This window comes from Sturnira hondurensis, unplaced genomic scaffold (assembly GCF_014824575.4).
Source record: "Sturnira hondurensis isolate 20B ecotype Veracruz unplaced genomic scaffold, ASM1482457v3 Scaffold0022908, whole genome shotgun sequence".
Classification (NCBI taxonomy): Eukaryota; Metazoa; Chordata; class Mammalia; order Chiroptera; family Phyllostomidae; genus Sturnira; species Sturnira hondurensis.
Window position 1 is genome coordinate 4304545 of NW_028095539.1, and position 24316 is coordinate 4328860.

Below are 24316 nucleotides of genomic sequence, written 5' to 3' on the forward strand. Positions count from 1 at the left end.
GTGACAGGTGCTGCCCTAAGGATCAGGACCCGCTCTTCTGCAACCCCTTGGGGTTGGGGGGAGGTTAGGGGCGGAGGCAGCACAGGTGCCTAACTCCGCCTGGGCTTAGAAGCGCGAAAGTGGCTCAGTGTGGCCGGAGCGCCGACAATCCAGGGTCAGGGGAAGGTCACGCTGTTGGGTGAAAGGGTAACCTCGATAATGGTGGTTTTGTAGGTTGGCCTGAGGAGTTGGGCCTTACCTCTGAAGGGCAGACAGAGTTAGGGAAGGGTGCAACAGTGTCACCTACTCCCCGGTTACAAAATTCATTCGGGTGAGAACCAAGACAGGCAGTGAGCAGGGAAAGGAGAGCCGGGTCAAGATCGCCCGGGCTTCCACCCAGGTCCAAGCTCGGATCTGGGTGCTAGCGCTGAAGTCTGGGTTTGAATCGGGGCTCCACTGCCTTCTGCCTAGGCGACCCTGGCCCGTTGGGGGAGTCCTCTCTGAGCCCGTTTCTTCATCTATAAAATGGATGTCCGCACACAGAGGGTGTGAGGGTGGTATTACATAACGTTGAACACTGGCACCTGTCATCGATGAACCTAGCAAATTAGAAAAAAAACTAAAAATAATGTTCCTGCTGGCTTCCCGCTTCCTGCTTCCTGCACAGCAATAGGCAATTCTCCCCCTTGACCTGGCGGTAATCACACTTGTAGGAATCCAGCTCAAGAAAATAATAGAAAGAGAAGTTATAAAAGCCAGCAGGTGATTTATAAAAACATTATAATAGCTGTCTGGAAAATAATCAATTTTGAGGGAACATCTAAATAAATCATGGCAGCTGCTTCCAAGGAATGGCACGTGGCCACAGATGCTGTGCTTCCAAAGGACACTGAGACGCTCGCAGTACAATGTGAAGGGAACTCAGCAGCTTGCAAAGCTGCATCTGCATCATGATCCCAGTTTCGGAAAGAGTAAATAGATGTGTGTAGTGGGCTCACGGGGGGGGGGGGCTCTTTATCTCCTCTTTCCCTAATGTGATCGGTTTGAATGACTTTCTCAGGGGGAGAGAGTGACCATTTTTTAAAACGTTGACCTCGGTTCCCTCCTTGAAGACCGGATAGGACAGTGGATAGGAACAATCTGAGGACACGGCTTGAGGCTAGACTTGTTACTTTTCATCCATCCCTGCCAGGCAAAGTCCCCCAAGGAACGTTTTGGGGGAAGAAGAGGTGCCCCACCTCTGCCTGTGCCGAACGAAGCCTGAGGCTGCAGCATCCGCTGGAGACCCCTGCCTTGCCTCTAACCTGAGACACATGTTTTTTTTTTTTTAAAGATTTTATTTATTTATCTTTAGAGGGGAAGGGAAGGAGAGAGGGAGAGAAAATCAATGTATGGTTGCCTCTCATGAGTCCCCTGCTGGGAACTGGCCTGCAACCCAGGCATGTGCCCTGACTGGGAATCGAACCACAATCGTGTGGTTCGCAGGCCCATACTCAATCCACTGAGCTACACCAGCCAGGGCTGAGACACATCTTTATCAGGAAAGAAACTCTGAAGCTCATGGGGATCTATGTCCACACCTCCTCTGCTTCAGGAATCTACCTGTGTCTTCCCATGACAGTGTCGAATAGTGTTACTATTGTAGTTTGGGGATATATTTTAATGCCTGATGACACAAGCTCCTGACATTATGCGTTATAAAAAATGTCTTGCCAACTCCCATTCTTGTAAATTTTTTCAGGTAAATTATAGAATGATTGTGTCAAATCTTCTCTCCCCTAACCCCCGCCAAAATCCCATCAGAGTTTCTTCTGGTGTTGCATGAAATGCATTTATTTTTATTTATTTTTATTTTTTATTTTTTATTTTTGAAATGCATTTAAATTGGAGACAAACTGACATCTTTGCCCCGAGTTTTTTAGTTTAAGGACGAGGTGAAGGAATGTCTCCATTCGCTCAAGCCCTGCGTTACTTTGGAGTTTCTCGGGTTTCTTGATCCAGCACCTAGACAGGATGGTGGCTGTCAGGATGGTGGCTGTTGTCACTATTTTCCCACTTTCTTTTTTTAAATATTTTACTTATTTATTTTCAGAGAGAGGGGAAGGGAAGGAGAGAAGGAGAGAAATATCAATGTGTGGTTGCCTCTCACATGTCCCCCACTGGGAACTGGCCTGCAACCTAGGTATGTGTCCTGACTGGGAATCGAACCTTGATCCTTTGCTTCACAGGCCATGCTCAGTCCACTGAGCTACACCAGCCAGGGCTATTTTCCCACTTTCTAACCAGCTATTAATTATGGTCTTTATCTTGTAACCAGCTACCTCCTTACCTGGCATTATATCTGCCCTCAGTAATGTCATGTGCCCCTGGATGGCAGAAAGCAGCTGCTGAGCTGTCTTGTCCCCATGTCCTTGAGACCCAGCTCGGAGCTCTTCCCACCACCACTGCCTGGAGTCACCTGGGGTCGCGCCTGGGGAAGGTCAATTAAATGAATGGAGGAAGGAGTGAATGCCCCTGAGGTGCAGTGTCCTCCCTCCACCCTCAGGCTGGCATTACCCTAGCAACTCTTCCCTCCCCGACATCTGTGCCCATCACTGCACCACCCCTTCAAGGCCGCCAGCCAGCACAGCACACCGACACAGGCAGCAGAGTGAGCCCACAGCCAGACACCTCACTCAGAAACCCTGGGAACAGGCTGTACTCGGTGACATCCGCAGGAAAGACAGGAGGCAGAGAAAACTATCAGACCATATGCTTACCATGTGGCCTCGCCAGTAGCTGTCGCCCACTGTGCCTTTACCTGTAACTAAACATGGGAAGGGGGACAGAGAACAGAGGTGGGGAGTGGCAAGGTGGGCGTTGCTGCTGCCCTTACCTTCCCGAGTGACCTGGGGGGGCCCCTCCCGACCTAGGACCTTAGCGTGGCCATCTCTGCTAACCACGGCTGACCTGTGGGTGGGCAGCAGGCTTTTCCTCCTTCCCTTCCCTTTACCAGGTCCAGCCACAGTGGCCGCCTTCTGTCCCCAGAGGAGCCCAGCTCTCCTTGCAATGCTCTCCCTCACCTCTCACTCCTCACCAGGCCACTTCCTACCCCATCTCCCCAGCTCATTTAAACGTCAGGAGGCCCTCACTGGCTGCTGGATATGTCCTCCAAGCCCTCTGTCCAAAGGGGCAGCCGGGCGACTTGGGACTCCGCGGGGCCTGGAATTCCCGTGAGCTCAGCCAGCCAGGGACCGTGCTGGCCCCCAGTCCAGGCCTCCAGACCCCGCTCTATGTCTTCCACAAATCCCAGTGTACGTACGATCCTTTGCTCTTCCCATCAAGAGGTGACAGCCTCTGCTACTTTCACGCAACTGCAATTTCTTCAGACGGCACAATGGTGCTAGCGATTATAACCACATCGTAGCTTTAGCCACTCACTGTTCCGGGCGCGAGTCTCCCGTTTTCCCCAGATCACTTCTACGTCACTGAGCCCTCCTGCACAGCCTACGGTTGTGAGTTCGGTGGTCTTATTAGCCCCTGTTTACACGTGGAGAAACTGTAAGGGGTCAGGACTGTGACTTGCCCAAGGTTATTGGTTTAGAAAGTGGCAGAGGTGGGATTTTTAAAAATTTCTTTATTTTAATTGTTGTTCAAGTACAGTTTTCTGCCTTTTACTCCAAGCCCAGCCCCCCCCCAAGTGCTCCCCACCTCCCTCCCATTTCCACCCCCCTTAGTTTTTGTCCGTGTGTCCTTTATACTTGTTCCTGTAAACCCTTCCCCTTTCCCCCTGAAAGAGGTGGGATTTGAACACCAGGCTGGCCAGCTCTGTGCTGTGCTCTTGACCCATGTGCACCTAACCATCAGCACACAAGGGCACCTGCCTTGCTCTGGGCCCGTGGGAAGCTCCTCACTGTAAGATAGGGCCGTGCAAGCACAGATGCCTGGACAACCAGGGACCAGCAGCCCCGGAGAAATCCTGGTGCTCAGCCGGCAGCCGCGCAGAGACGAGCACTGTGTGTGCCCCAACCTGGAGCTGCTGCTTCCTCAGCAGTGACCTTGCCCCAGACCGGGACAGGTGCCCCACCTCTTATTAACCTCTTCATTCCCCTGTGTCTTGCTTGAGGTCCGGCATGAAGTAGCTAGCCAACGATCAATAGCTGCTGAAGAATAAAGGAACGCATGAACCCAGGGGGCCCAGACCCTCATCAGGCTTACTGACTAAATATAATGGCTTGGCCCAGGAGCTGTGCAACAAGGCTGCTGTTTAATTCAATATAACCAGTGTACTGAAGCACCTAATGTACGCACAACAGAAACCCTATCAGAAGGGCTGTGTGTGTGTTTTAAAGATCTTATTTATTTATTTTTAGAGAGAGGGGAAGGGAAGGAGAAAGAGAGGGGGAGAAATATCAGTGTGTGGTTGCCTCTCATGCAACCCCCCACTGGGGACATGGCCCACAACCCAGACATGTGTCTTGACTGGAAACCAAACCAGCGACCCTTTGCTTTGCAGCCTGTGCTTAATCCACTGAGCTATACCAGTCAGGATGGGCTGGTGTTGTACATGCATTAAAAATATACAGGTTACAAGAGCTGGTGCCATGTAGGATAGAAACTTGGAAACGGGAGTCTTGCCCTCTCCGTTCATATCTTCACTCCATCACTTACTGGCTTTGTGACTGTAGACTCTTCCTCATTAACCTCTTTGTGCCTCAGTCTCCTCATCTATCAAAAGAAGCCAATTAAAAACTTCTCCCTCCTGAGGGCAGACTCTCTCAGCACAGTAACTTGGCAGGGGGAATGCCCATCGAATCTCCCACCGTTAATCTGCCCAGCACAGTTGGTGGTTAACGGTGCAGCGGCTCCTGAGAGAGTGCTCCCTCCTGGGTGCTAAAAGGGGGTCATCAACGCCATTTCTAAGACTCTCAGCTAATTCATTGGCCCTCGGGGCCCCTGCTCCTCGGGGCTTGGAGAGAACCATCTGCCATCCTTTGGCCCTCACCAAAATCCGAGGGAAACTGAGGCCAGGGTAGATTTCAGGTTCACTTCCTTTCTGACCCCAGACCTTTGCTTGTGCTGGAATCAACCCACTCTGAAGCCCACAGTGGCATTTCATTCATCCATTCTTCAAGTTCAACCTTGTCTGCTCACAGACGAGGGGACAAAGAATTGCACTGCCAGACTATGGGAAACTACGCAGCCACGAACAAGGAGCACGACCATCCGATCTGTTCTTACACTGAAAGATGCCCAAGACACACTGATACGAAAACGTTGCACAGAATGAGATGCACCAGAGCTTCTCTGACTTTGATGCAAACAGGAATCTTCCGGAGCGCACGGTTCTTACTAGATTCAAGTATAATCCTGCAGGCCATGGGAGGGGCCTGCGATTCTGTACTTCTGGCAAACTCCAGGTGATGCCCGGGCTGCTGGTCCGGCACTGGTGATACGGCAGACAGGAGATACCGTACGATTCCACTTCTGTGAAAACAACATGAAACCAAACAAACATCTGTGGAAAAGCCAGAGCGTAAACACTAAGCGGTAACTAGTGGTTTATCTCTGGGTGGGGGCCACCAGAAGCTTTCAAGTGTTGTGTAAAGTCTGACTTTTACAATAAGTTTCACCATCCTCATTAGGAAAAACAGCCCAGCCATGATGGCAGCCTGGAGGCAGATGTGTGCAAACTACACCCCTCCCCAAGTGAATGGCTCCACTCCAGGCCTCACCTCTGCTCTCCCTGGTTCCCAAAACGAAATCATGGGCTGGCTTGGAGCAGCTGCTCCCGACGTGCGTTGCGCATCGCCGATGCTCCAGCTGTCGGAGGGCTGTCGTCTTTGGCATCCTCAAAGCAGCGGTTCAATGAGAGTCTCCTAACCGCCAGGCCAGGCCGGCCCTTTATAGGCGATCATCATCCCCATTACCCAGGGTAGGTAACTGAGGCTTAGCGATGTGGAGGCACCTGGATCACACAGCTTGTCTAAGGCCCAGCCAGTCTCCTGGGATAGCGCCTGCCTATTCCCCTCTGCCTGCCTGGAAAAGTCCTCCGCCGCATGTCCCCATGTGTCACTCTCACTTCTTTCAGGTCTCTGCTCAAAGGTTTCCCTCACCCAGAGCCCTCCTCCGACCACCGCAATCGCACGAGAGATACCCGCCCCCCCCTGCTCCCAGCCTCGCCTGGCTTTCTTGCTTCCCAAGGCACTCATCACCCTGTGACACTGTCATGCTTATTAGCTTATCTGTGCTTTGTTTCTCTTTTCCCACTAGTCAGGAAGGCAGGCACAGGTGGGTAAGGACTTCCTGTCCATCTTGCTCACTGCTTTATGTCCGGGGTCCAGCATAGTGCCTGGCTCAATAAATATGTATTAAATGGGTGAATAAATGATAGTTTCTGATTCACAGGCCACTGCTCTCTGGCCATTGTCTCCCCCACACCCTGTTTATGCACAGAAAATGATCCACTGACCCCCAACAGCACAGGGGACGCAGGCCACCCTTTCCTAGCCTCCTTGTAGGGGGCCCAAATTGGGTTCCTCAAATGCAGAGGTGGGCAGCCAGGCCCGGGGCTCCATGGGCTGTCTGTGTGGAAGGGATCGCAGCAGGGCTCGGTTGTAGGAGTCCTGGACGGAATGCCGCTGTTTCAGCACCACGCCGCCGGGCTGAGGCTGAGACTACTGACTACTCGCTAGGACGGCAAGTCCCAACTCTTCCAAGAACGGCCTTCTACGTGCCCGAGCCTCTGCGCTCGCTGTTCATCCGGCCTGGCATGCTCTTCCCCCTGATCAGCCTATGACTGGTTTCTTCTCATCATCCCGGTCTCTTCTCAAAAGTCGCCTCCTCGGGACCGCCCCCCACCCTAACTCCTCCCAGGCTAACGTGGACTTTTTTTGCGCCCTCGCGAGTACCTCTTTTCACCCCCTCTGTTTATTTCCTTCGTGGTTCTTAGTATAAACTATTTTCCCTTTTACTATTTCATTTATCCGTTTGGTCATTCCCTGCCTGTATCCGCCACCCGGATGTAAGATCGGTGAGGATGGAGAGACCTCGTCTGTCTGTTGTATCTCCAGTGTCTAGGGCAGACCCTACTTCTGGGAGGTGCTCAGAAGACTGTGGCCTTGGAGAAGGCCCATCTACTCTCCAAGCCTCAGTTTCCCCATTTGCAAGATGGAGTGAAGCAGCCACAACCACTGTCCGAGACTCCACTGTCCGGTACTAGGGGTGAGATTCTCACCCATTCCCAGAAATTATATCCTTAACCCAGCATCCGCGCCCCGAAGACACTGCTCAAGCTCCCCGAAACCCGCAGAAGGAAAAGACTACAATCCCCATGGTGCCGCAGGTGGCGCCTGTGCACGGACGCAGCCCTGCAGCGCCGCGGGCGCCCTCTGGCGGCTTACCGCTGCAGCGCTTCGCTCCGATCCCGGAGGGGCGGGGGGCCAGCGGCGCAGGCAGTCGAAGCGCGCGGCTGCAGCGGCGGAGCCTGAGCCGGGAGCCGGAGCCGCGGCCGGATCGCAGCCCGCGGGGCCCGCCGCAGCTATGGGCAACCGCGGAATGGAAGATCTCATCCCGCTGGTCAACCGGCTTCAGGACGCCTTCTCCGCCATCGGCCAGAACGCTGACCTCGACCTGCCTCAGATAGCCGTGGTGGGCGGCCAGAGCGCGGGCAAGAGCTCGGTGCTGGAGAATTTCGTAGGCAGGTAGGAACAGCGCGCGCCGGAGCGCGGACTTCCCCACCTGAGTCCCCTGGGCTTCTGCCCCCGGCCCCGACGGCGCTGCGACCTCGCAGCCCCTAGCGCTGCATCCGCGGACCGCGGCCCCCTACCCCGCCTCCAGCCAGGGAAGGCGGCCCTCCGCCTTCATGAGAGCCCGTCAGGGGCGCAGGGTCCCCAGTTAGTCCGAAAACCGCGCCAGGCCACCGGCCACGGTATCACGCCCCCCTCCTCCACCCCATCCTTTAGGGAAGACAGCGCTCTGCCAGGAGACCCTTGCACGGGGTTGCCTACCTCCCACCCGCCACATGGGCACCGAGGGGCCTGCATTACTCAGCGCCTGCCTTGGACTCCGTGATCCCTTGGAGGGGCAGCACCCCCGGGGCAGTGCCCTACGGAGGACACCCCTAGGCTTTACGGAGGACAGCTCCCTCTCGCCATGGGAATTCTTGGACGGCGGCAGGGGACACCCCCCACAGCCCCAGGGAGAGGACAGAGCCCGTGGGCCTCGAAGACCAGGCGCAGCCTCGCTCCCTCACACACACACCTCTGCGGCTCCGCCGCCATCCGTGCGCAGCGCGGCGGTTAGGGGGAGGCGCAGGCTGCAGGATGAGGAAGAGAAGGGGGGGTGGGGGAAACGCTGCTTCTGAGCCCTTTTTGACGAGCCGGCCCCTTTGCTCCGCCGCCGCCCCTGGGTGGAGGGCGCCTGTCAATGTCGTTCTCCCCTTGGCCTGACAGAGGGATCGTAATGGAGGGAGAAGGCTGCGGAGGGCAAAGATGACTAAGACAGGGAGGCAGGATGGCGGGGAGGGGGGAGCCATTTGCAGAACCTAATCCCCCTCCTGCTTCTGATCCCACAAGGCGCGGGGAAGGCCAGGTGGCAGGGAGTGGGGAGCCAAGACAAAAAAAGTCCCGGGTTTGGGGGGCAGAAGGGTCGTGACCCCCATGCTCCCCCAAGAAAGGGGTGGCAGAGATGGCTTTGGGGGTGCTGAGGAGAGAGAGAGGATGACGTTCTCCCAGTGCTGGAGAGCTGGATGGGGGCTGGGCAGCCTGAGGGAGGGGCAGGTTGGTGTTGACCTCCCTCCCCACGCTGTCTTCTCCCTCCCTCACCTCTAGAAGCCCTAGCTTCCTTCCAATGACCTTCGGGGCTAAGGAAGAGACTGGCTTGTGGGAGAGGGAGCCAGAGGCCCTCCCTCTGAGGGGCAGCAGTTCTGGTCATCCTGGGGCCAAGCCTGGTTTGGCTGTGAAGCCTCAGGCCAGTCACTTGCCCTCTCTGGGCCTCAGTTTCCCATCTCTAAAATGGACAGTTGGACTGGATGGTTGTTTCTGCCCCTTTAATGAGCTGGGAAGCCCAGTGCCAACTGCGGGAGGGTGGGCAGGAGAGTAGGGTCCCAACTGGAGCAGTGTGTCCGTGGGATGTTGGAAAGCCACTGTGGGGGTGGCCAGTCCATCTGGTCAGCAGAGGGGAGGCCGTCTGTCTCTTGGGGATCGGCTTCCAGAGAGCCCTCCTCCTTCTCACGTGACCCCCAAAGCTGCAGAGACACAGGCACGAGACACACAGATGGGCCCCTTCCCCGTGGCCCAGCAGGCAGAGGGAGGGAGTGAGGGAACCCTGGAGATGACAAAGCCCTGAGGCCTTAGTTCCTTAAATCGCACTTAGGGACACCCAACACTGTCCAGCGCACAGACCACATCCCTGCCTCTCACACGTAGAATGCCTGCCTTTCCCATGTGCCCACGACAGCCCCATGAGGCAGGTACCATGATGCCCACCCTGCAGCCGAAGGAACAGAGACGCTGAGGTTAGGCGCCTTGCCCAAGGTCACACAGCCGGGAAAGCCTACAGGGCCCAGGTTCCTCCTGTTGACCCGCACAGTCTCTGGCAGCCAAGCCCAGCGCTGGGCACGGGGGTGGATGTGCAGGTGTGCGGGGTGGGACAACGCTGACAGCTGCCGTCCTACCTTCCTGAGACAGGGGGTGGGGGGCTTCGATGAGTCCATGGGTNTTCCCATGTGCCCACGACAGCCCCATGAGGCAGGTACCATGATGCCCACCCTGCAGCCGAAGAAACAGAGACACTGAGGTTAGGCGCCTTGCCCAAGGTCACACAGCCGGGAAAGCCTACAGGGCCCAGGTTCCTCCTGTTGACCTGCACAGCCTCTGGCAGCCAAGCCCAGCGCTGGGCACGGGGGTGGATGTGCAGGTGTGCGGGGTGGGACAACACTGACAGCTGCCGTCCTACCTTCCTGAGACAGGGGGTGGGGGGCTTCGATGAGTCCATGGGTATAAAAGCCCTTTTGTGAACACAGGGAGGGAGGAGCTGGTCATCAGTTAGGTTTGGGGACCGTGTGTCTGGGAAGACCCGGCCGCTGCCCTCGAGGAGTTCACTGTCTAGCAGAGGGAGGTGCCAGCATTGGCAGCACAGCAGGCCGGTGGGCCACAGCTTTCTGCTCGTGGAGTGGTGGGCCCTGTCGCTGCCCTCCGCTCCCCAGTGCCCTCTGATGCTGGCCCTGCAGGAAGAAGTGCCAGTGTTCAGGTGCAGGCCCAGGTTCGGTGGAGCCCTAGCTGACCCTGCCTCCTCCCTCGGGGCTCCCTCACCTCTCCATCTAGGGCTGCGTCCCCAGGCCCATCTGCATGGTAACAACAGCTCTGCCTGCTGAGGCTTCCCAGGGGTCAACCCCCACAGGGAGGAGGGAGTGGAGAGCGCATCAGAGGAAGCAGAAGCTCCCGGGCACCTGGGAGGACCCTGTCGTTGGCTCTGTAACGGGGCTGGCCCAGCAGCTGCCCGGGACCCTGCTAGGACTTGTCTGGGTCCACGTTGTTTCTCCACCCCCTTCGTACAGAAGGGAACACTGAGGCTGACTTGTCAGTCACTCAGCTGACATTCACAGAGTGTCCAGAATGTGTCTGTCGTGGAAAAGACAAAGGCTCTGCATTCCAGAGAGGAAACTGAAATCGTGAACTCGGGAGCACATACGCGAGCAACGCGGGAGAATGTGGTCGATGCTCGGGAGGGGAGAAGGGCTGCTGTCCTCGGGGAGGTCGGCGAAGGGGACAGCGTCTGAGATGAGAACCAAGGGATGAGAGGCCACGTGACTAACCCAGGAGAAACATTCTGTGCCGTGGGGATGGCAAATGCAAAGGCCCCGGGCCAGTAACACATTTGATGTGTCTGAAGAACAGAGAGGAGCCACTGTGGCTGGTGTCTGGTGAGCAGAGAGAACATGGCGTCAGGGAGGCAGGCGGGGCCTGGTCTCCGAGGCCCTCACGCCGTGGTGAGGAGTTGGGCTTGAAAGAGAAGGAGCAGGAGACAAAGGAGGAGGCCGCTGCAGTGGGCAGCGGGGCCGGGCCCTGGACCAGAGTTTAGCAGTAGAGAGAATGGTGGGCTTTGGGATCTATTTTGAGGAAAGTCTCATGAGACTTGCCTGTGGGTGGGATGTGGAGGGCGAGGAAAAAGGGATGGAGGACGACTTCAGCGCTGTTGACCCTGGCTGGGTGTGGGCGCCACTCTGGGAGTATGGGGTGGGGGGCAGGTTTGGGGGGACGGGGTAAGGTTGGGGGTTTGGCTTTGAGCTGTGGAGTCTGAGGCGTGGGGTGGGCAGTGTGAGGATGCACATGGAGGGCTCAGGGGGATGGCGGGCTGGGAATGTAAATTTGGAAGCCGTTCTTGTGGAGTAGATGAGATCATCCTGGGGAAGTGTGCAGACGGAGAAATGTGCGTGGGCCCCCGACACCCCAGCATTTCACAAACAGATGCCTGGGGCCCCGGGCTCCACTTTGTCTGACCCCAGTTGCCTATCCACTCCCCACCGTGCCCATCCAGAGCCAAGAGTGGGGTGTCCTGGGACCAGCTTCCGGGCGCCAGCACCCTGGCTGCTCTCACTCTGGTCCCCAGGCAGGTGGGAGTATGGCGGGAGGCTGAGAGCTCTGGCTCCAGAATCAGGCCGGGACTTGTAGCTCGGCTCTGCCACTTTGGGCCCGCTCAGCTATTTCCTCACCCGTAAAATGGGGATAGCAAGAGCACGTCCCTCAGGGGGTTGTGGGGAGTGTTCAGATAATGCCCACAAAGAGCTCCGGAGGGGGCCTGGCATCAAGGAGGTGCCTGTACTGTCCCTGCCTGGGTAGAGGTGCTGGCTGGGAGGGGTGGCCAGAGTGGGGATCTTCTCCACCCAGGGTATGGCAGCCTGGGAGGCAAGGTTTGGGGTTTCCTAGCATCTTTGCTTAACCTGCTCAGGCTCCCTGCCTCCTACCAATCCCTCTGCCCCTTCCTCCACGTTTTCATCCCAGCACAGACTGGCACTGGTCTCTGGCCTCTGAGAGCCCCTCTGGGTTGGCCCCAGCCCTTCCCATGGCGGGCAGCTTGTACCCACTACTAAGCTCTGTCTCTCCCCCTGAACATTTTGAAATGCTTTAGTGGTCCCATTTCTCAGATTTGGACACTGAGGCCAAAGAGAATTGGGGGAAAACTGAAACGTTGTGGGTAGGCAGTCACTGACCAGAGCGTCAGCGGGCAGTGACATCTCCTTGGCACTTATAGCAGGACAGGCCCTGAGGCCATGGCTCTGCACAAGCCAGACCCACCCCTGCTCTGGGGGGGGCTCACAGCCAAGCAGGACAGGCAGACACTAATTCACACCAAGGGTTCTGCTGAGTGTTTGAAGAAGGGCGGGAGGAGCCTGGTATTGAAGGGAGAGGATCCTCAGGGGTCCAGAGAAGGCATCTGAGCATAGGCGTCCGGCCCTGAGCAAAGGAGGACTTGGTTAGGCAACGAGGCTGCCACACTCTGGGCACAGGTTGCACCTGAGCAAAGGCCCAAGGAGTGGAGACCCAAGTGGGACCAGGAAAATCGGGGAGGTGCTAGTGGCCCTGCGGGACACCCTGCGTGCTCAGAGCATGCCCCTGCTGTATACTGAGCCAAGCCTTGTGTGCCCAGCCCGGACCAGGGGACATCTTCCCCAAACCCCCGCCCCCTCCAGCAGAGCTGGATGTGAAAGGTGAAGACTCTGGCGGAAGACAGATCAGCTTCTGCATCTGATCCTGGCGCCAGGAGAACTCCCAGGCCTTGGCTGGGGTCAGAGGGTCAGAGCCCCAGGGGATGGGATGCAGGTGAGCCGAGAGGGAGGGACAGAGCGGGAGCCAAGAGCACAGGAAGCCAGCCACAGGCAGTGCCCTCGGGTGTGGGAGGCGCACCCGCCACTTGTCTGAATATTCCAGTTATAAATTAAGCTGAGGAATTGTTAAGCAAAATACATTCTGCAGTCTTGACAAACACACCTTCATAACAACCTGGCAGGCTGGCTTGAAAGTTTTTAAAAAGATTATATTTCTTTACTTCTAGAGACGGGGAGGGAGGAAGAAAGAGAGGGACAGAAACATCCATGTGTGGTTGCCTCTCGAGCGCCCACAACTGGGGACCTGGCCCGCAACCCAGGCACTTACCCTGGTTGGGAATCGAACTGACAACCCTTTGGTTCCCAGTCTGGCACTCCATCCACTGAGCCACACCAGCTAGAGCAGAATGTTTAACAAATCAGTTATTTAAGTAGGTTCTTCGTAAGAAATTTCGAGCAGCCGTGTGTGAGGCCAGAGCCCACCGGTGAGAGCGAGCACAGAGCCCAGGGAGCCCTGGGGCCGAGGGGCCACTTTGACTTTTCGCGGAGTTTGCGAGGCCCGGGCGTTCCGAAAGCCCCTGTGCTGCTCTGCAGTCTTGCGTTTCCGTCCCAGAGCCCACTCTCCCTGTGTCTGCGCATGCGCGGCTCCTGCCGCAGCATCAGGGAGATATTTGGGGACTTTCACACCGCTGATACCAATTTTGGTGGAGGTGGCAGTGATAAGCTTCTGGTGTGCTCTATGCAGAGGAACTCGGTTAAGGGACAGAGGTGCCGTCACAAGTGGCAGGCCACTGCTCAGCTGCTTCGGGAAGACCACCCTCTGGCCCCAGGGAGGACGATGAGAATGGCCCGCCGACTGAAGTGTTTCCGGCCACGGCGCATCGTCTTTCCACGTGTATCTCCTGTAGAATAACATCTAGGTGTTTGCGAAGGTTACCCACTCGGGTGGTTACCACCCGTCTTGTCGCCACCGGTTGGCTCCGTGACAGTGGCAAGACCTTCCTCCTCCTTTTTCTTCCTAATCCTGGATGTAGCTGCTGGAGACGGCCCCTTGTGCGTGGCCTTTCGGGAATACACAGCGGGCCGGGAATGTCTGCCAGTTCCTGGGGCGAGGTCAGGGTTCCGCCCGAAGTGGAGCCTCCCCTTCTCAGGCGTCTTGGCCTGGAGGTGACCCTTCTTAACCTCGCCACCGGCATCAGCCTTCTCGGCTTCAGGTTTCCTCTCCTTAGTACCCGGCTTCTCGGTTTTTTCATCTGCCATCTTGCAGGATGGGAAAAGTTGGCTTGGAAGCCAGAAATTCAGGCTCCTTGGAGTTCCGCGACAGGCTAGGGAGGCTGCCCTCGTCTCTTCCCACTCCACCCCAGCCCTCACATCCCAGCTTCACCCAGGACCTCAGAAAGGACCCCCTCTTGGCCCCGGGCCTGCCTCCCAGCAGTGAGGACAGCCCACAGGAGGCCTGGGAGGGACCCAGCAGCTCCCGCCGGGCACTTGCCTTGGCCCCTGGGGACCTCTTGCTCCATGGACTGATCCCATTTCACTGACGGGGAAACTGAGGTTTGCAGCAGAGTCCAATTTAGTGGTGGAGCTGAGAGTCCTGCACATCAAGCTGCCGGTGATAAGAAATAAGAAATACCCGGACGTAGCTCCGGATTGAGGGGCAGGACGAGTCCGGGATGCGCTGTCCAGCAGGTAGAGCTGCCACCCAAGTGTAAAGGGGAGCCCAGCGCGTGCTGGCAGGTGAGGGGCACCTGACTCTGTCTCGCTGACCTTCAGTTTCTTCCCCTTTAAGATGGGGAGACTGGCACACCGGCCTCACACAGGCCTGCAAACATCCGTGTTAAACAGCTTCATCGAGGTATAATTTACCTGCCAGAAAACTCACCCGTGTTAGTGCACAGCTCAGGGATTGGGAGTGCGCTTACGGACTTGTGCAACCGTCGTCGTCACGATCTAATTTTAGGGCACTTCTGTCACCCCAAAAGAAACCTCTCGATGAAGTGGATTTGACAGCCCGGCGGCCTTTCTGGCCAGCAGTCTGCATAAGATTTAAAAAACTTCTTATGAAAGTTTATTCTTAAAGGTACAGCGGTCTCCAAGACAACGCCTCATTCCAGTTCATTCTAGCTGTGGGGGCGGGAGGTGACAGGACAGGGAACCCAGGTGTTCAAACAGGAATGGAACTGAGAGTCACCGTTACTGCCCCCGGCACAAGGGACAGCTCACTTTTTGCCAGATTTCTTCCCTCCGTGGCCAGAAGGCCCTTCCCTGCGGTCTCCACTTTTAGCTCCTTGAGTCTCTTCTCCTCCGCTGTTTGCCTCTGCTGGATGCCTTATCCCGTCCCTCTCCTTGGCCTGCTTCTTGGGCTGCTTCAGGGGCTTCTTGTCACTACCTTCCCCAAACCCTGCCACTGGAAGCCCAAAGATTTTTAAAAGTAAGGGGCAAAAGAGAAGTTGATTTCCATTTTGAAAATATAAAGTCATCAACACTCGGAAGGAAGGAAGGAAGGAGGGAAGGGAAGCAAAGAAGACAGGTCGGAAGGATGGAAAGATACAGTAGAAACAAAAGTCATTTCTTTAATAGACAAAATAGCGGTTGTGGAGAGAGCCCCAGACTTGGCGTCCAGAGCCCTGGGCACCACTCCTCCCTTTCTGTGCCTCAGTTTCCACATCTGGACGACGCAGGTGATGGTGGGGAAACTGGAGAAGCTCCTCCTCAAATTGTTCTCCAGACCATCAGGGGTGCGGTACGTGCTGGATTCGTGCTGGGTGCTGGCGATGTGGTGGCAAGCAGGACCAGCCCAGTCCCTGCGCAGGACAGCAGAACCTCAGGGACAGCCAAAGCCAGGACTGCCCTGAAATGCTCAAACCTCCACTGGAAACCCATGGGCTGTGTGACGTGGGCGCGCCCGGGGCCTCCCGGGTGGCGGGAACAGAGAGGGGCTTGTTGCCTGGAGGAGCCTCACCTCCTCCCAACTGTATTTCTTGGCCCACCTACATGCTCGCCTCCGCCCTGGCTCCCTGTGTTAGAGGGCTCCTCAGAGCCCGCAGGGCCCCTTGCCTCCCACTGCCAGGGGCAAGATTTGGCTGGAGATACCCTGGCCCACCACCCACTCTTCTGGCCAGCTCCTGGGAGACCCACCTCCTAGCTCCCTCCCTGCTGTCCCGTTTGGTGACATGGTTGTGGGAGCCTGCCCTGTATTCTCAGCTTGCTCAACAAGTTCCAGGGATCAGAATTTATAATCCTAACAGCTACCGTTTACCAGGCATTATCTTATACAAGCCCCCAGCAGCCCATTTCACTGATGTGGAAACTGAGGTTCAGAGAGGTATAGTCATTTAAGCCACATAGCTCCTAAGTGGCAGCTGTGACATTCAATGCCAGGCCAGGCTGACATCAGAGCCTGGGAAATAGGAGACATAAGGACAAGCACTGCTGGGTGCACAACGGACCAGGCATGAAGCTCTCTGACATAGTTTGCATTCAGCCAGACCTGGGACCAGGGTCCCTGAGCTCTGGGCTCGGATCTCAGGCACCAGACTAGGGGTACCTTTGGTATACTTTCCCCGAACCCCTCTGCGGATGACAGTGACAATTCAGACAGGGAGCGTGTGGTGTTAGGAGGCCCTGAGAGGTGTTTATTTCCTCCTCTCTGTGCATCAGGCTTAAAGGTGCCACTGCATATGGCGAGGCATGGCCCCCCTGGGAAACCACCATCTGCCCAGAACGAGTGGGGAGAGCTGGCATGCCACCATCCCTCCCGCCCACGCGGCCACCAGGGCTGGTGGGCCCAACACCCTTTTCTCTGGGCACCTGTTCCATCCTCCTTCAGGCTAACCAGAAGTTGGGTGGGCGGTGCAGGGGTGGCACTGGCTGGAGGCTGGATCAGACCCGAGTCCCCAGTGGGGACGTGACAGGGGACACTTCGAGCGCTAGTGGACAGTGTGGCTGAGTGAAAGGCCAGAGCCGAGGAGCTGCTAGGCTGGGCTATGCTGCCTCCTTTGAGTGTTGCCTGAGCACCTACTATGTGCTGAGCCTGTGCCCCGTGCAGGAATCTGTCCAGGAGAGAGGCACTCTGGACCAGCAGGTGCTCCTCTCCAACTGTCCGGGGGTGGGGCAGGGAAACAGGCCTCAGGGCCCATCTCAGCCACCTCACCCAGCACCTCGGCCTCACTGCCCCCTGCCCCTCTCTGGGAGTCTGTCCTGTCCCCTGGACAGTGACAGGGGAATGAGACGTTCTCTGAAAGCTTCTTCTCCTCAGTGTCCCTTGTTTCCACCCACCGATTCGCAGTCAGCATCCTGAGCTCCGACTGGGTGCCTGGAGAAGGCAAGGCAGAGGGCTCTTCAGGGTCCTGGACCCCTTGCGATGACCCTCCTGGGGAGGAGGCTGGGAACAGGAGGCTGTCTTGGCAGGCCCCTCAAGCCACGGAGCACCTCCTGGGCACCCAGTGCCTCCTAAGCACTTTCCGCAGCCACGCGAGGTAGTATGTGACACGCAGTTTAGATGACGCTGGTTCCCAGTTGAGGACCTGAGACCCGGAGAGTGAAGCAACTTGCAGGGGGCACCAAGCTGGGGAATGGCCAAGGTGGAATTTGAACCCGGAGCTTCTGCCCGGCACTGGTTCCTAACCACTAAGCCAGTGATCCTTGAACTTGAAAGGGAACATGAAAGTCATATGGGGATTGTGTGTAAAACCCAGATTCCCTCCTCCCCTCCCCTGCACCTGACCGCACAAAATTTGAACCCTGCATGTTAGAGGAATGCACGTTTTAACAAGCTGCCCAGGGAATTCGGGTTCCCTTAGAGAACCTGGGCCATGGCAGAGATGGGGCTCCTCCCCACCCAGGCAACCCCGTCCCCACCCTGGCCCTGCTGGTCTGTGAAGGGGCCTGGCTCCCACACATGGCCCTGCCCTCTAATCTCCTGCTTCCTATAAGCTGCTTGTCCTTTAAGTAGCCCTGGAGAACCAGTGACCTGGGGCAGGCTGGCCCAGACCCCTGAGCATCCCCCTCAGCCTGGTCCTGGGCTCCATACACCCTCTGTGTGGCTTTTCTCAGACCTCTCCCCACTGCCAGGTCTGAGTGGCCCGTATGTGCGCGGGGAGGGCTCTCAGGGAAGAGCTCCAGGGAAAGTCCGTGTCTCTGTGTGGGGGGTTCTCTGTGGGGAGTCCCATCCTTCCCAGCCCCTCCTAAAGTTCCCATGGCAACCACTGTTGCCATGGAATAGCTGGGGCAGAGCTAATGGGGAAGAGGGTGGACCCCAGGCCCCCACACTTGCCCTAAGCTCCGTAAAAATAGATGTCCTGTCTCCACAATGCTGGGAGACCCCAAATACTGGGGAGTCGCCCTCCAAAGGAGTCAGTAAGGGATGGGGGAGACAGACAGAGGAAGCGCCCCCATACCCTGGCTAATCACCTTCTCTGTGCTGCCTGGCGTGTCTCCTCTCCAGCACATGTCACACTGCATTGCATTATCTGTTTATTTGTCTCTCTCCCACCGCACCGTGAGCTCCTCCGAGTGGGAACTGTCTGACTCATCATCTCCCATCGCCAGGGCCCGGCACAGGGCCTGGCGCAGAGCAGCTGCTCCCAAATACGTCCTAGACAGAACTGAACTGAATTACGTAAAAAGCCACGTCTGCCTTCTCGAGTCTAGTGAGCAGTGGGGTTTGACGGGGAAGTTCCCGGGCCCTGGGGTCCCACAGACACAGACACTGACACTAGCCCTGCCATCCCTAAGTGGGGGACCTTGGATATGTCACTCCACCTCTCTGAGCCTCAGCTGCCTTATCAGCGAAATGATGATTTCCATGCAGAGCACTGTTTTGAGGACTCGGGAGCTCGGTCAACATTTATTAAGGAGCTCTTGTGTGTTAAGCCTTGTGCCGGGCACTGGGGGACAGTGGGGGACAGCAGCGTGCAAGTCCTGCCCTCTGAGGCTCACAGTCTTGCAAAAGCGAGAAGTACGTGCCCAGCATCTGGAATGATGAATAAATGCAGGATTTCTCATCCTGCTCCTTCCCCACTGAAGTAGCTGACTCCTCCCCAGTAGCCTCTGAACTCCCCGGAGGAGGGGCAGGGTGAGGACAGGAGATAGAGGAGGCGTCCCCAACGCCCCCAAGAGACCTTGACCCCAGGAACCCAGGACTCTCTGTCCCCAACCCTGGCATGCAGGAAGCTGTGCGTGTCCAGGTCAGACTCTGAGCTGGGGGGGCAGGAGACTGGGATTCTTGCTCTGGCTCTGTCCCAGCCCTATGTGGCCTTGAGTGTGGCTTTCCCCTTCCTGGGCCCCTATGTGCCCCTCCGTGGATGAGGTGGCAGAGCAGCTAGCTCTTCACAGACCCTCAGGCCCCAGCCTGCTCCCCGCTTTCCCGGGTCCTGAGGATCCCATGACCATGGGTTCCAACAGCTTGATCCGGAGAGGCCTCCGCCCTCGTGCTTGTGCCAGCCTGGGCGGGGCCCTGGGGTGGAGGGGGTGGGGAAGAGAAGAGCTGACAGGACGGAGTAAATTTGCACCCCCGAGAGTTAGCCCAAAGGACTGCTGAGGTCGGCATCCGTGCAGGCACGTGTCTGCAGTACAGACATCAGGTCTGGGGGCAGGGGGTGACTTGGGGACCCCTCGGTCCAGTTCTTATAGGGAACCGGGTTTACATGGGGCTGGAGGCCAGGGCGCTGTCACTCCAGAGTCGAACAGAGCTGGGCCCAGGGTCTGCTCTGTCAGACACCGGCTGTGCAGCCTGAACATCTGAGCATCTCTGAGCCTCAGTTTCCTCACCTGTAAATGAGGAGAATAACAGCACCTGCCTCATGGGGCTCTTGTGTGGAATCCATGAGATATTGCCCAGGAAAAGCCTGGCATGCAGTAGGCACTTAGGAAGCACGAGTTCTTTTCCTTGCCTCCTTCTTCCCCCACCCCCCTCATGCCCAACCCCAGCCAGACGGCTCTGAGAAGGGGAAGTGATATACTGCCCTTGCCCACAACGGAAGGGAGGAAAGGAGGTGCGGCTCCGTTTCCTTGGGATCCACTCTGTGGCCTCGGGACTCTTGTGCATGCGGGGCACCCTGGGCCTCAGTTTCTTCTGGGTTGAATGGCAGTGACTGGGTTAGGGCAGGGACTTCCTGTTGGCTCAGAACCAACATAAGGCAGAACTGAGACAGGCCTGGGGACTTGGTCTTGTCTCCTGCCAGCTCAGGTGCATAAGTTCTGTGACCCGGGGAACTCAGAGGAGTTCTTTTCAACCTTTCGCAGCTGCGATCTGCCCTTAGTGCCCTGAAGCCCTTGGGCTGAGGTGTGGTGGGGACCTTGGGGGAGGTTTGGAACTCCTGGAGGCAGGACAGGTGCCGCTGGGCCTGAGGGAGCCTCCTCAGTCCTTGACCCTCCTCTTACCTCCAATTCACTGCAGGGACTTCCTGCCCCGAGGATCTGGCATTGTCACCAGACGCCCCCTGGTCCTGCAGCTGGTCAATGCTACCACAGGTGCGTGCCCTCCCCAGCCAGGCTGGCCTCTGCAGCCCCCTACCCCATCCTCAAGGAGAGGTCCGGCATAGCGTGCACCTCTAGGGGCTGAACCAGATGCTGTGTGACTTTGCAGGGGCGGGGGGGGGGGGGGTTGGTGCGGGNCGAGGGGGGGTTCCCGTCTTTGGGCCTCATTCCCCATCTGGACAGTGAGGATAAAAATGCATAACGGAGAGGTGGGGTGGGAGGAAAAGCAGTGTTTGGGCTGGGGTTCTATTCCCAGTGGCAGATGGGACCCAGGTGGGTTCCAAGCTATGATGCTCACTCCCCCTCCTCCTCTCCAACACCTTCACCCCACGCTGTTGGAGCAGAATATGCCGAGTTCCTGCACTGCAAGGGGAAGAAATTCACCGACTTCGAAGAGGTGCGTCTGGAGATCGAGGCTGAGACCGACCGGGTCACAGGCACCAACAAAGGCATCTCACCGGTGCCCATCAACCTCCGAGTCTACTCGCCTCACGGTGAGAAAACCTGGCGGCCTTCTGGGCCTCTGGGCTCCCTTGCTTAGCCCCGCCCCATAGGACAATTTTCTTGGCCACAACCCTTTTTAGCCCCGCCCTCCAGTCGAGTCTGCCACTACAGCGACCTCCTCAGAGCATCCTACCCCAAGCCCCACCCTGTCATGACTCCACCCACCCCTGGCCACGCCTTCAACGGGTCTCACTTCAGCTCTGGGCCTTTCCTAACCCCGCCCACCTGTGGCCCTGCTCCCTAGGGGATCTTCTGTAAACCTTGCTTCTGAATCCGCCCACCTACTGCCCAGCCACTCACCTCGAGCCCTCTATCCGCCCTGTCCAGTGCTGAACCTGACCCTGGTGGACTTGCCCGGAATGACCAAGGTCCCGGTGGGAGACCAACCTCCCGACATCGAGTTTCAGATCCGGGACATGCTTATGCAGTTCGTCACCAAGGAGAACTGCCTCATCCTGGCCGTGTCTCCGGCTAATTCCGACCTGGCCAACTCCGATGCCCTCAAGATCGCCAAGGAGGTGGACCCCCAGGGTAAGTTCCCACCCAAAGCCAGCAACAGGCCCCAGGGATCTTTTATTCACAGTGTGAGAGAGAGCCACTGAAGGGTGGGATCCAATTCATGCCTTTAAAAATCATTTTGGCCCTGACCGGGATGGCTCCGTGGGTTGAGTGTCATCCCGCAAAGCTAGAGGTCGCAGGTTGGATTCCAGCCGGGGCACGATCATATGCCCGGGTTGTGGGCCCGGTCCCCTGTTGGGGCATGTTCGAGAAGAAACCCATCCGATGTTTCTTTCTCTCACACCTCAAAGATTCTCTCTCTCTCTCCCCTCCTTTCCCTCTCTCTAAAAATAAATAAATAATATTTTTCAGGGAAAAAGTGTTAAAAATCTTTTTGGCCACTCTGTGGAGAACGAACGAGGCAGGCGGGCAGCGGGTGAGGGAGTGGGAAACAGGGTGGCAGGATGGCAGCAGGAGTGCCCGGGGCTACCCCCTCATTGCCGCCCTCCAGGTCAGCGCACCATCGGCGTCATCACCAAGCTGGACCTGATGGACGAAGGCACAGATGCCCGCGATGTGCTGGAGAACAAGCTGCTCCCCCTGCGCAGAGGTAGTCAGGCCCCTCCTGCCATGCGCTGCGCTGCCCTTCCCCTTTACCCCTGCCCCCTACAAGGGGTCGACCCTGACCTTGGCCCCATCCACAGGCTACATCGGGGTGGTGAACCGGAGCCAGAAGGACATCGATGGCAAAAAGGACATCACGGCTGCCTTGGCCGCCGAACGCAAGTTCTTCCTGTCCCACCCATCCTACCGACACTTGGCTGACCGAATGGGCACCCCCTACCTGCAGAAGGTCCTCAACCAGGTAGGGCTCGGGCCCAAATGAGGCCTGGGAAAACCAGCACGAGAACAGAATCACTGAAGCGGGGTTTGTGAGGGTGACCAGCAGCGACTGGCATCATGAACCATTCCCTGTCTGGGGACTGGAGGAGGGGAGCCCTAGAACCCCCGGGGTGAAGAGAAGACCAGGGTCTTGCATGGAGGGCAGAGCTGGCAGGGGCTTGGGTGTGAAGGCCAGGACTGGCCTCTTTCAGCTGAAGACCTGGGTTCCTCCTGAAGTGGAGAGGCTGATCTGGAGGGGGGCTGGTAATCCCAGCAGCCTCCCTAGGGTGTTTCTCCATCCAGACTGGGGCTTCAGAAATTGAGGCATGTGTCGTGATGATGGAAGGAAGGCAATAGGGAACGCAGTGTGGCATGGAACAGGGTTTGGGAGTCTCAAGGCCACAGACCTGGGTTCTAATCCCAACTTTGTCACTCACCCGCTGAGCTGGTGTCCGGCTCTCTGAGCCTCCATCTCTGCATCTGTGAAACGGCAGTAATGGTGGTAAGACCTGGGTTCATCGGTCGTGCAGGTTCAGGAAGATTCTGTGCGGGAGGGAGGACCTAGCTGGAGTGAGCTCAGGGCTTGAGAAGGGGGCAGCCTGCCACTCACCCCCGCCCCGGATGCATTTCGTGTGGCCCTTGTGGTGTCTAGAAATATTAGTCAAAAGTCGGGTAGTTTTAAATAAAAATCTAGATTCCTAGCCTTTTTGAAAATTGAATTATTCGCTCATTAATTCAATTAATACACCTGTCTGAGGACCTACTGTGTGCCAGGGCCTGTTCTGGGGGGCAGGGCAGCAGTGGGCAGGGCTGTGGCCATCTCTTTAACTCTCCCCCTCACCATGTCCACAGCTTCCCTGGCATCCTGGTGCCTGCCTGGCCCTGTGGGCATTGGGGTTTGGGACTGTGACCTTGCCCTTAACCCTTGTCTGGCCCCACCCCCAGCAACTGACGAACCACATCCGGGACACGCTGCCGGGGCTGCGGAACAAGCTGCAGAGCCAGCTGCTGTCCATTGAGAAGGAGGTGGAGGAGTACAAGAACTTCCGTCCTGACGACCCAGCACGCAAGACCAAGGCCCTGCTGCAGTGAGGGTCCCCCTAACTTTCGACTCCCCATCCTGAGCTGCACCTCCCCCCAGCCACTCGGCACAGGGCTCTCCCAGGTCCCCTCCACTGGGCTGCCGCAGCCCCTCAGGCCATACCCCTCTCCCCCCAGGATGGTCCAGCAGTTTGCCGTGGACTTTGAGAAGCGCATTGAGGGCTCTGGGGACCAGATCGACACCTATGAACTGTCGGGGGGAGCCCGCATCAACCGCATCTTCCATGAGCGCTTCCCCTTTGAGCTGGTCAAGGTAGGACAGGCTCCGGGGGGTAGGAGGGCTCCAGACTACCCACCCGCGCCCCCAGGACTCTCCGTGCATACCTTGGCCCCTGCGCCCAGCCCTGGGAGTGGGGTGGGCCCCATCGTGACCTCTCTGAGAGTGGGGACAGTCCCTGACCGGCTGGCCACCTCTCACTGTCCTACACAGATGGAGTTTGACGAGAAGGAGCTCCGAAGGGAGATCAGCTATGCCATTAAGAATATCCATGGCATCAGGCACGTATTGGGACCCGGGAGGGGGCCCGAGCGCAGAAGGCCGGGGTCTAGTGCAGAGGCACAGGGAGTGGAGAAGCAAGCCTCCCTCGGGGAAAGACCAAGAGCCCTGCCCCCCAGCCTCCTCAACCCCGACTTTCTGGCTCCCAGTTCGCACAGGCTCCTGCCGGGGAAGGTGGATGGGAGGCCCGAGCCACCCCACTCCCTGCAGCCTGCTGCCCTCCTCTGCTGTCCTGGGATCAGGGCCCTGAGGCTGGGGAAGCTGGGCGGAGCCCAGGACACAGGTGGCCAGGCAGCGCCCGGGGGGCCTGGGCTCCCTGCCCATCTCTAGGGTGAGACAGCTCCCCCAGTTCTATCCAGGTGGCTGCATAAAGCTGTCCCAGCCACTGGGTAGGGCCTGGGGCAGAGCATCCAGGTATCAGTCTGTGTCCTTTTATGATAGGATGGGGCCCCTCGACCCTCCGGACCCCCTAGGCCCTCCACAGTCCCAAGGTCCCTGAGTGGGCCCGTTCCTCCACACTCCTCACCCCCTAGCCAGCCCCAAGGCCTGTGGAGCAGGAAGGCGGACTGAGA

The 24316-nt window shown here is 57.6% G+C and overlaps 1 protein-coding gene across 17 annotated transcripts in view; it reads left to right on the forward strand.

The window, feature by feature from the left end:
• The first annotated feature begins 7416 nt into the window (after nt 1-7416).
• DNM1 (dynamin 1) overlaps nt 7417-24316 on the forward strand; it is a 41507-nt gene continuing 24607 nt past the window's right edge. For 13 of the 17 annotated variants that reach the window (XM_037036735.1, XM_037036727.1, XM_037036729.1 and 10 more), the window contains exons 1-9: nt 7417-7661; nt 20184-20257; nt 20608-20757; nt 21095-21298; nt 21777-21875; nt 21970-22130; nt 23093-23235; nt 23366-23501; nt 23679-23746. In XM_037036735.1, coding sequence (XP_036892630.1) covers nt 7501-7661; nt 20184-20257; nt 20608-20757; nt 21095-21298; nt 21777-21875; nt 21970-22130; nt 23093-23235; nt 23366-23501; nt 23679-23746 — 1196 coding nt within the window. In that variant the 5' untranslated portion in view covers nt 7417-7500. The remainder of the gene's footprint in view (nt 7662-20183; nt 20258-20607; nt 20758-21094; nt 21299-21776; nt 21876-21969; nt 22131-23092; nt 23236-23365; nt 23502-23678; nt 23747-24316) is intronic. The other 4 variants (XR_005065068.1, XR_005065071.1, XR_005065070.1 and 1 more) reach the window with 1 other exon arrangement.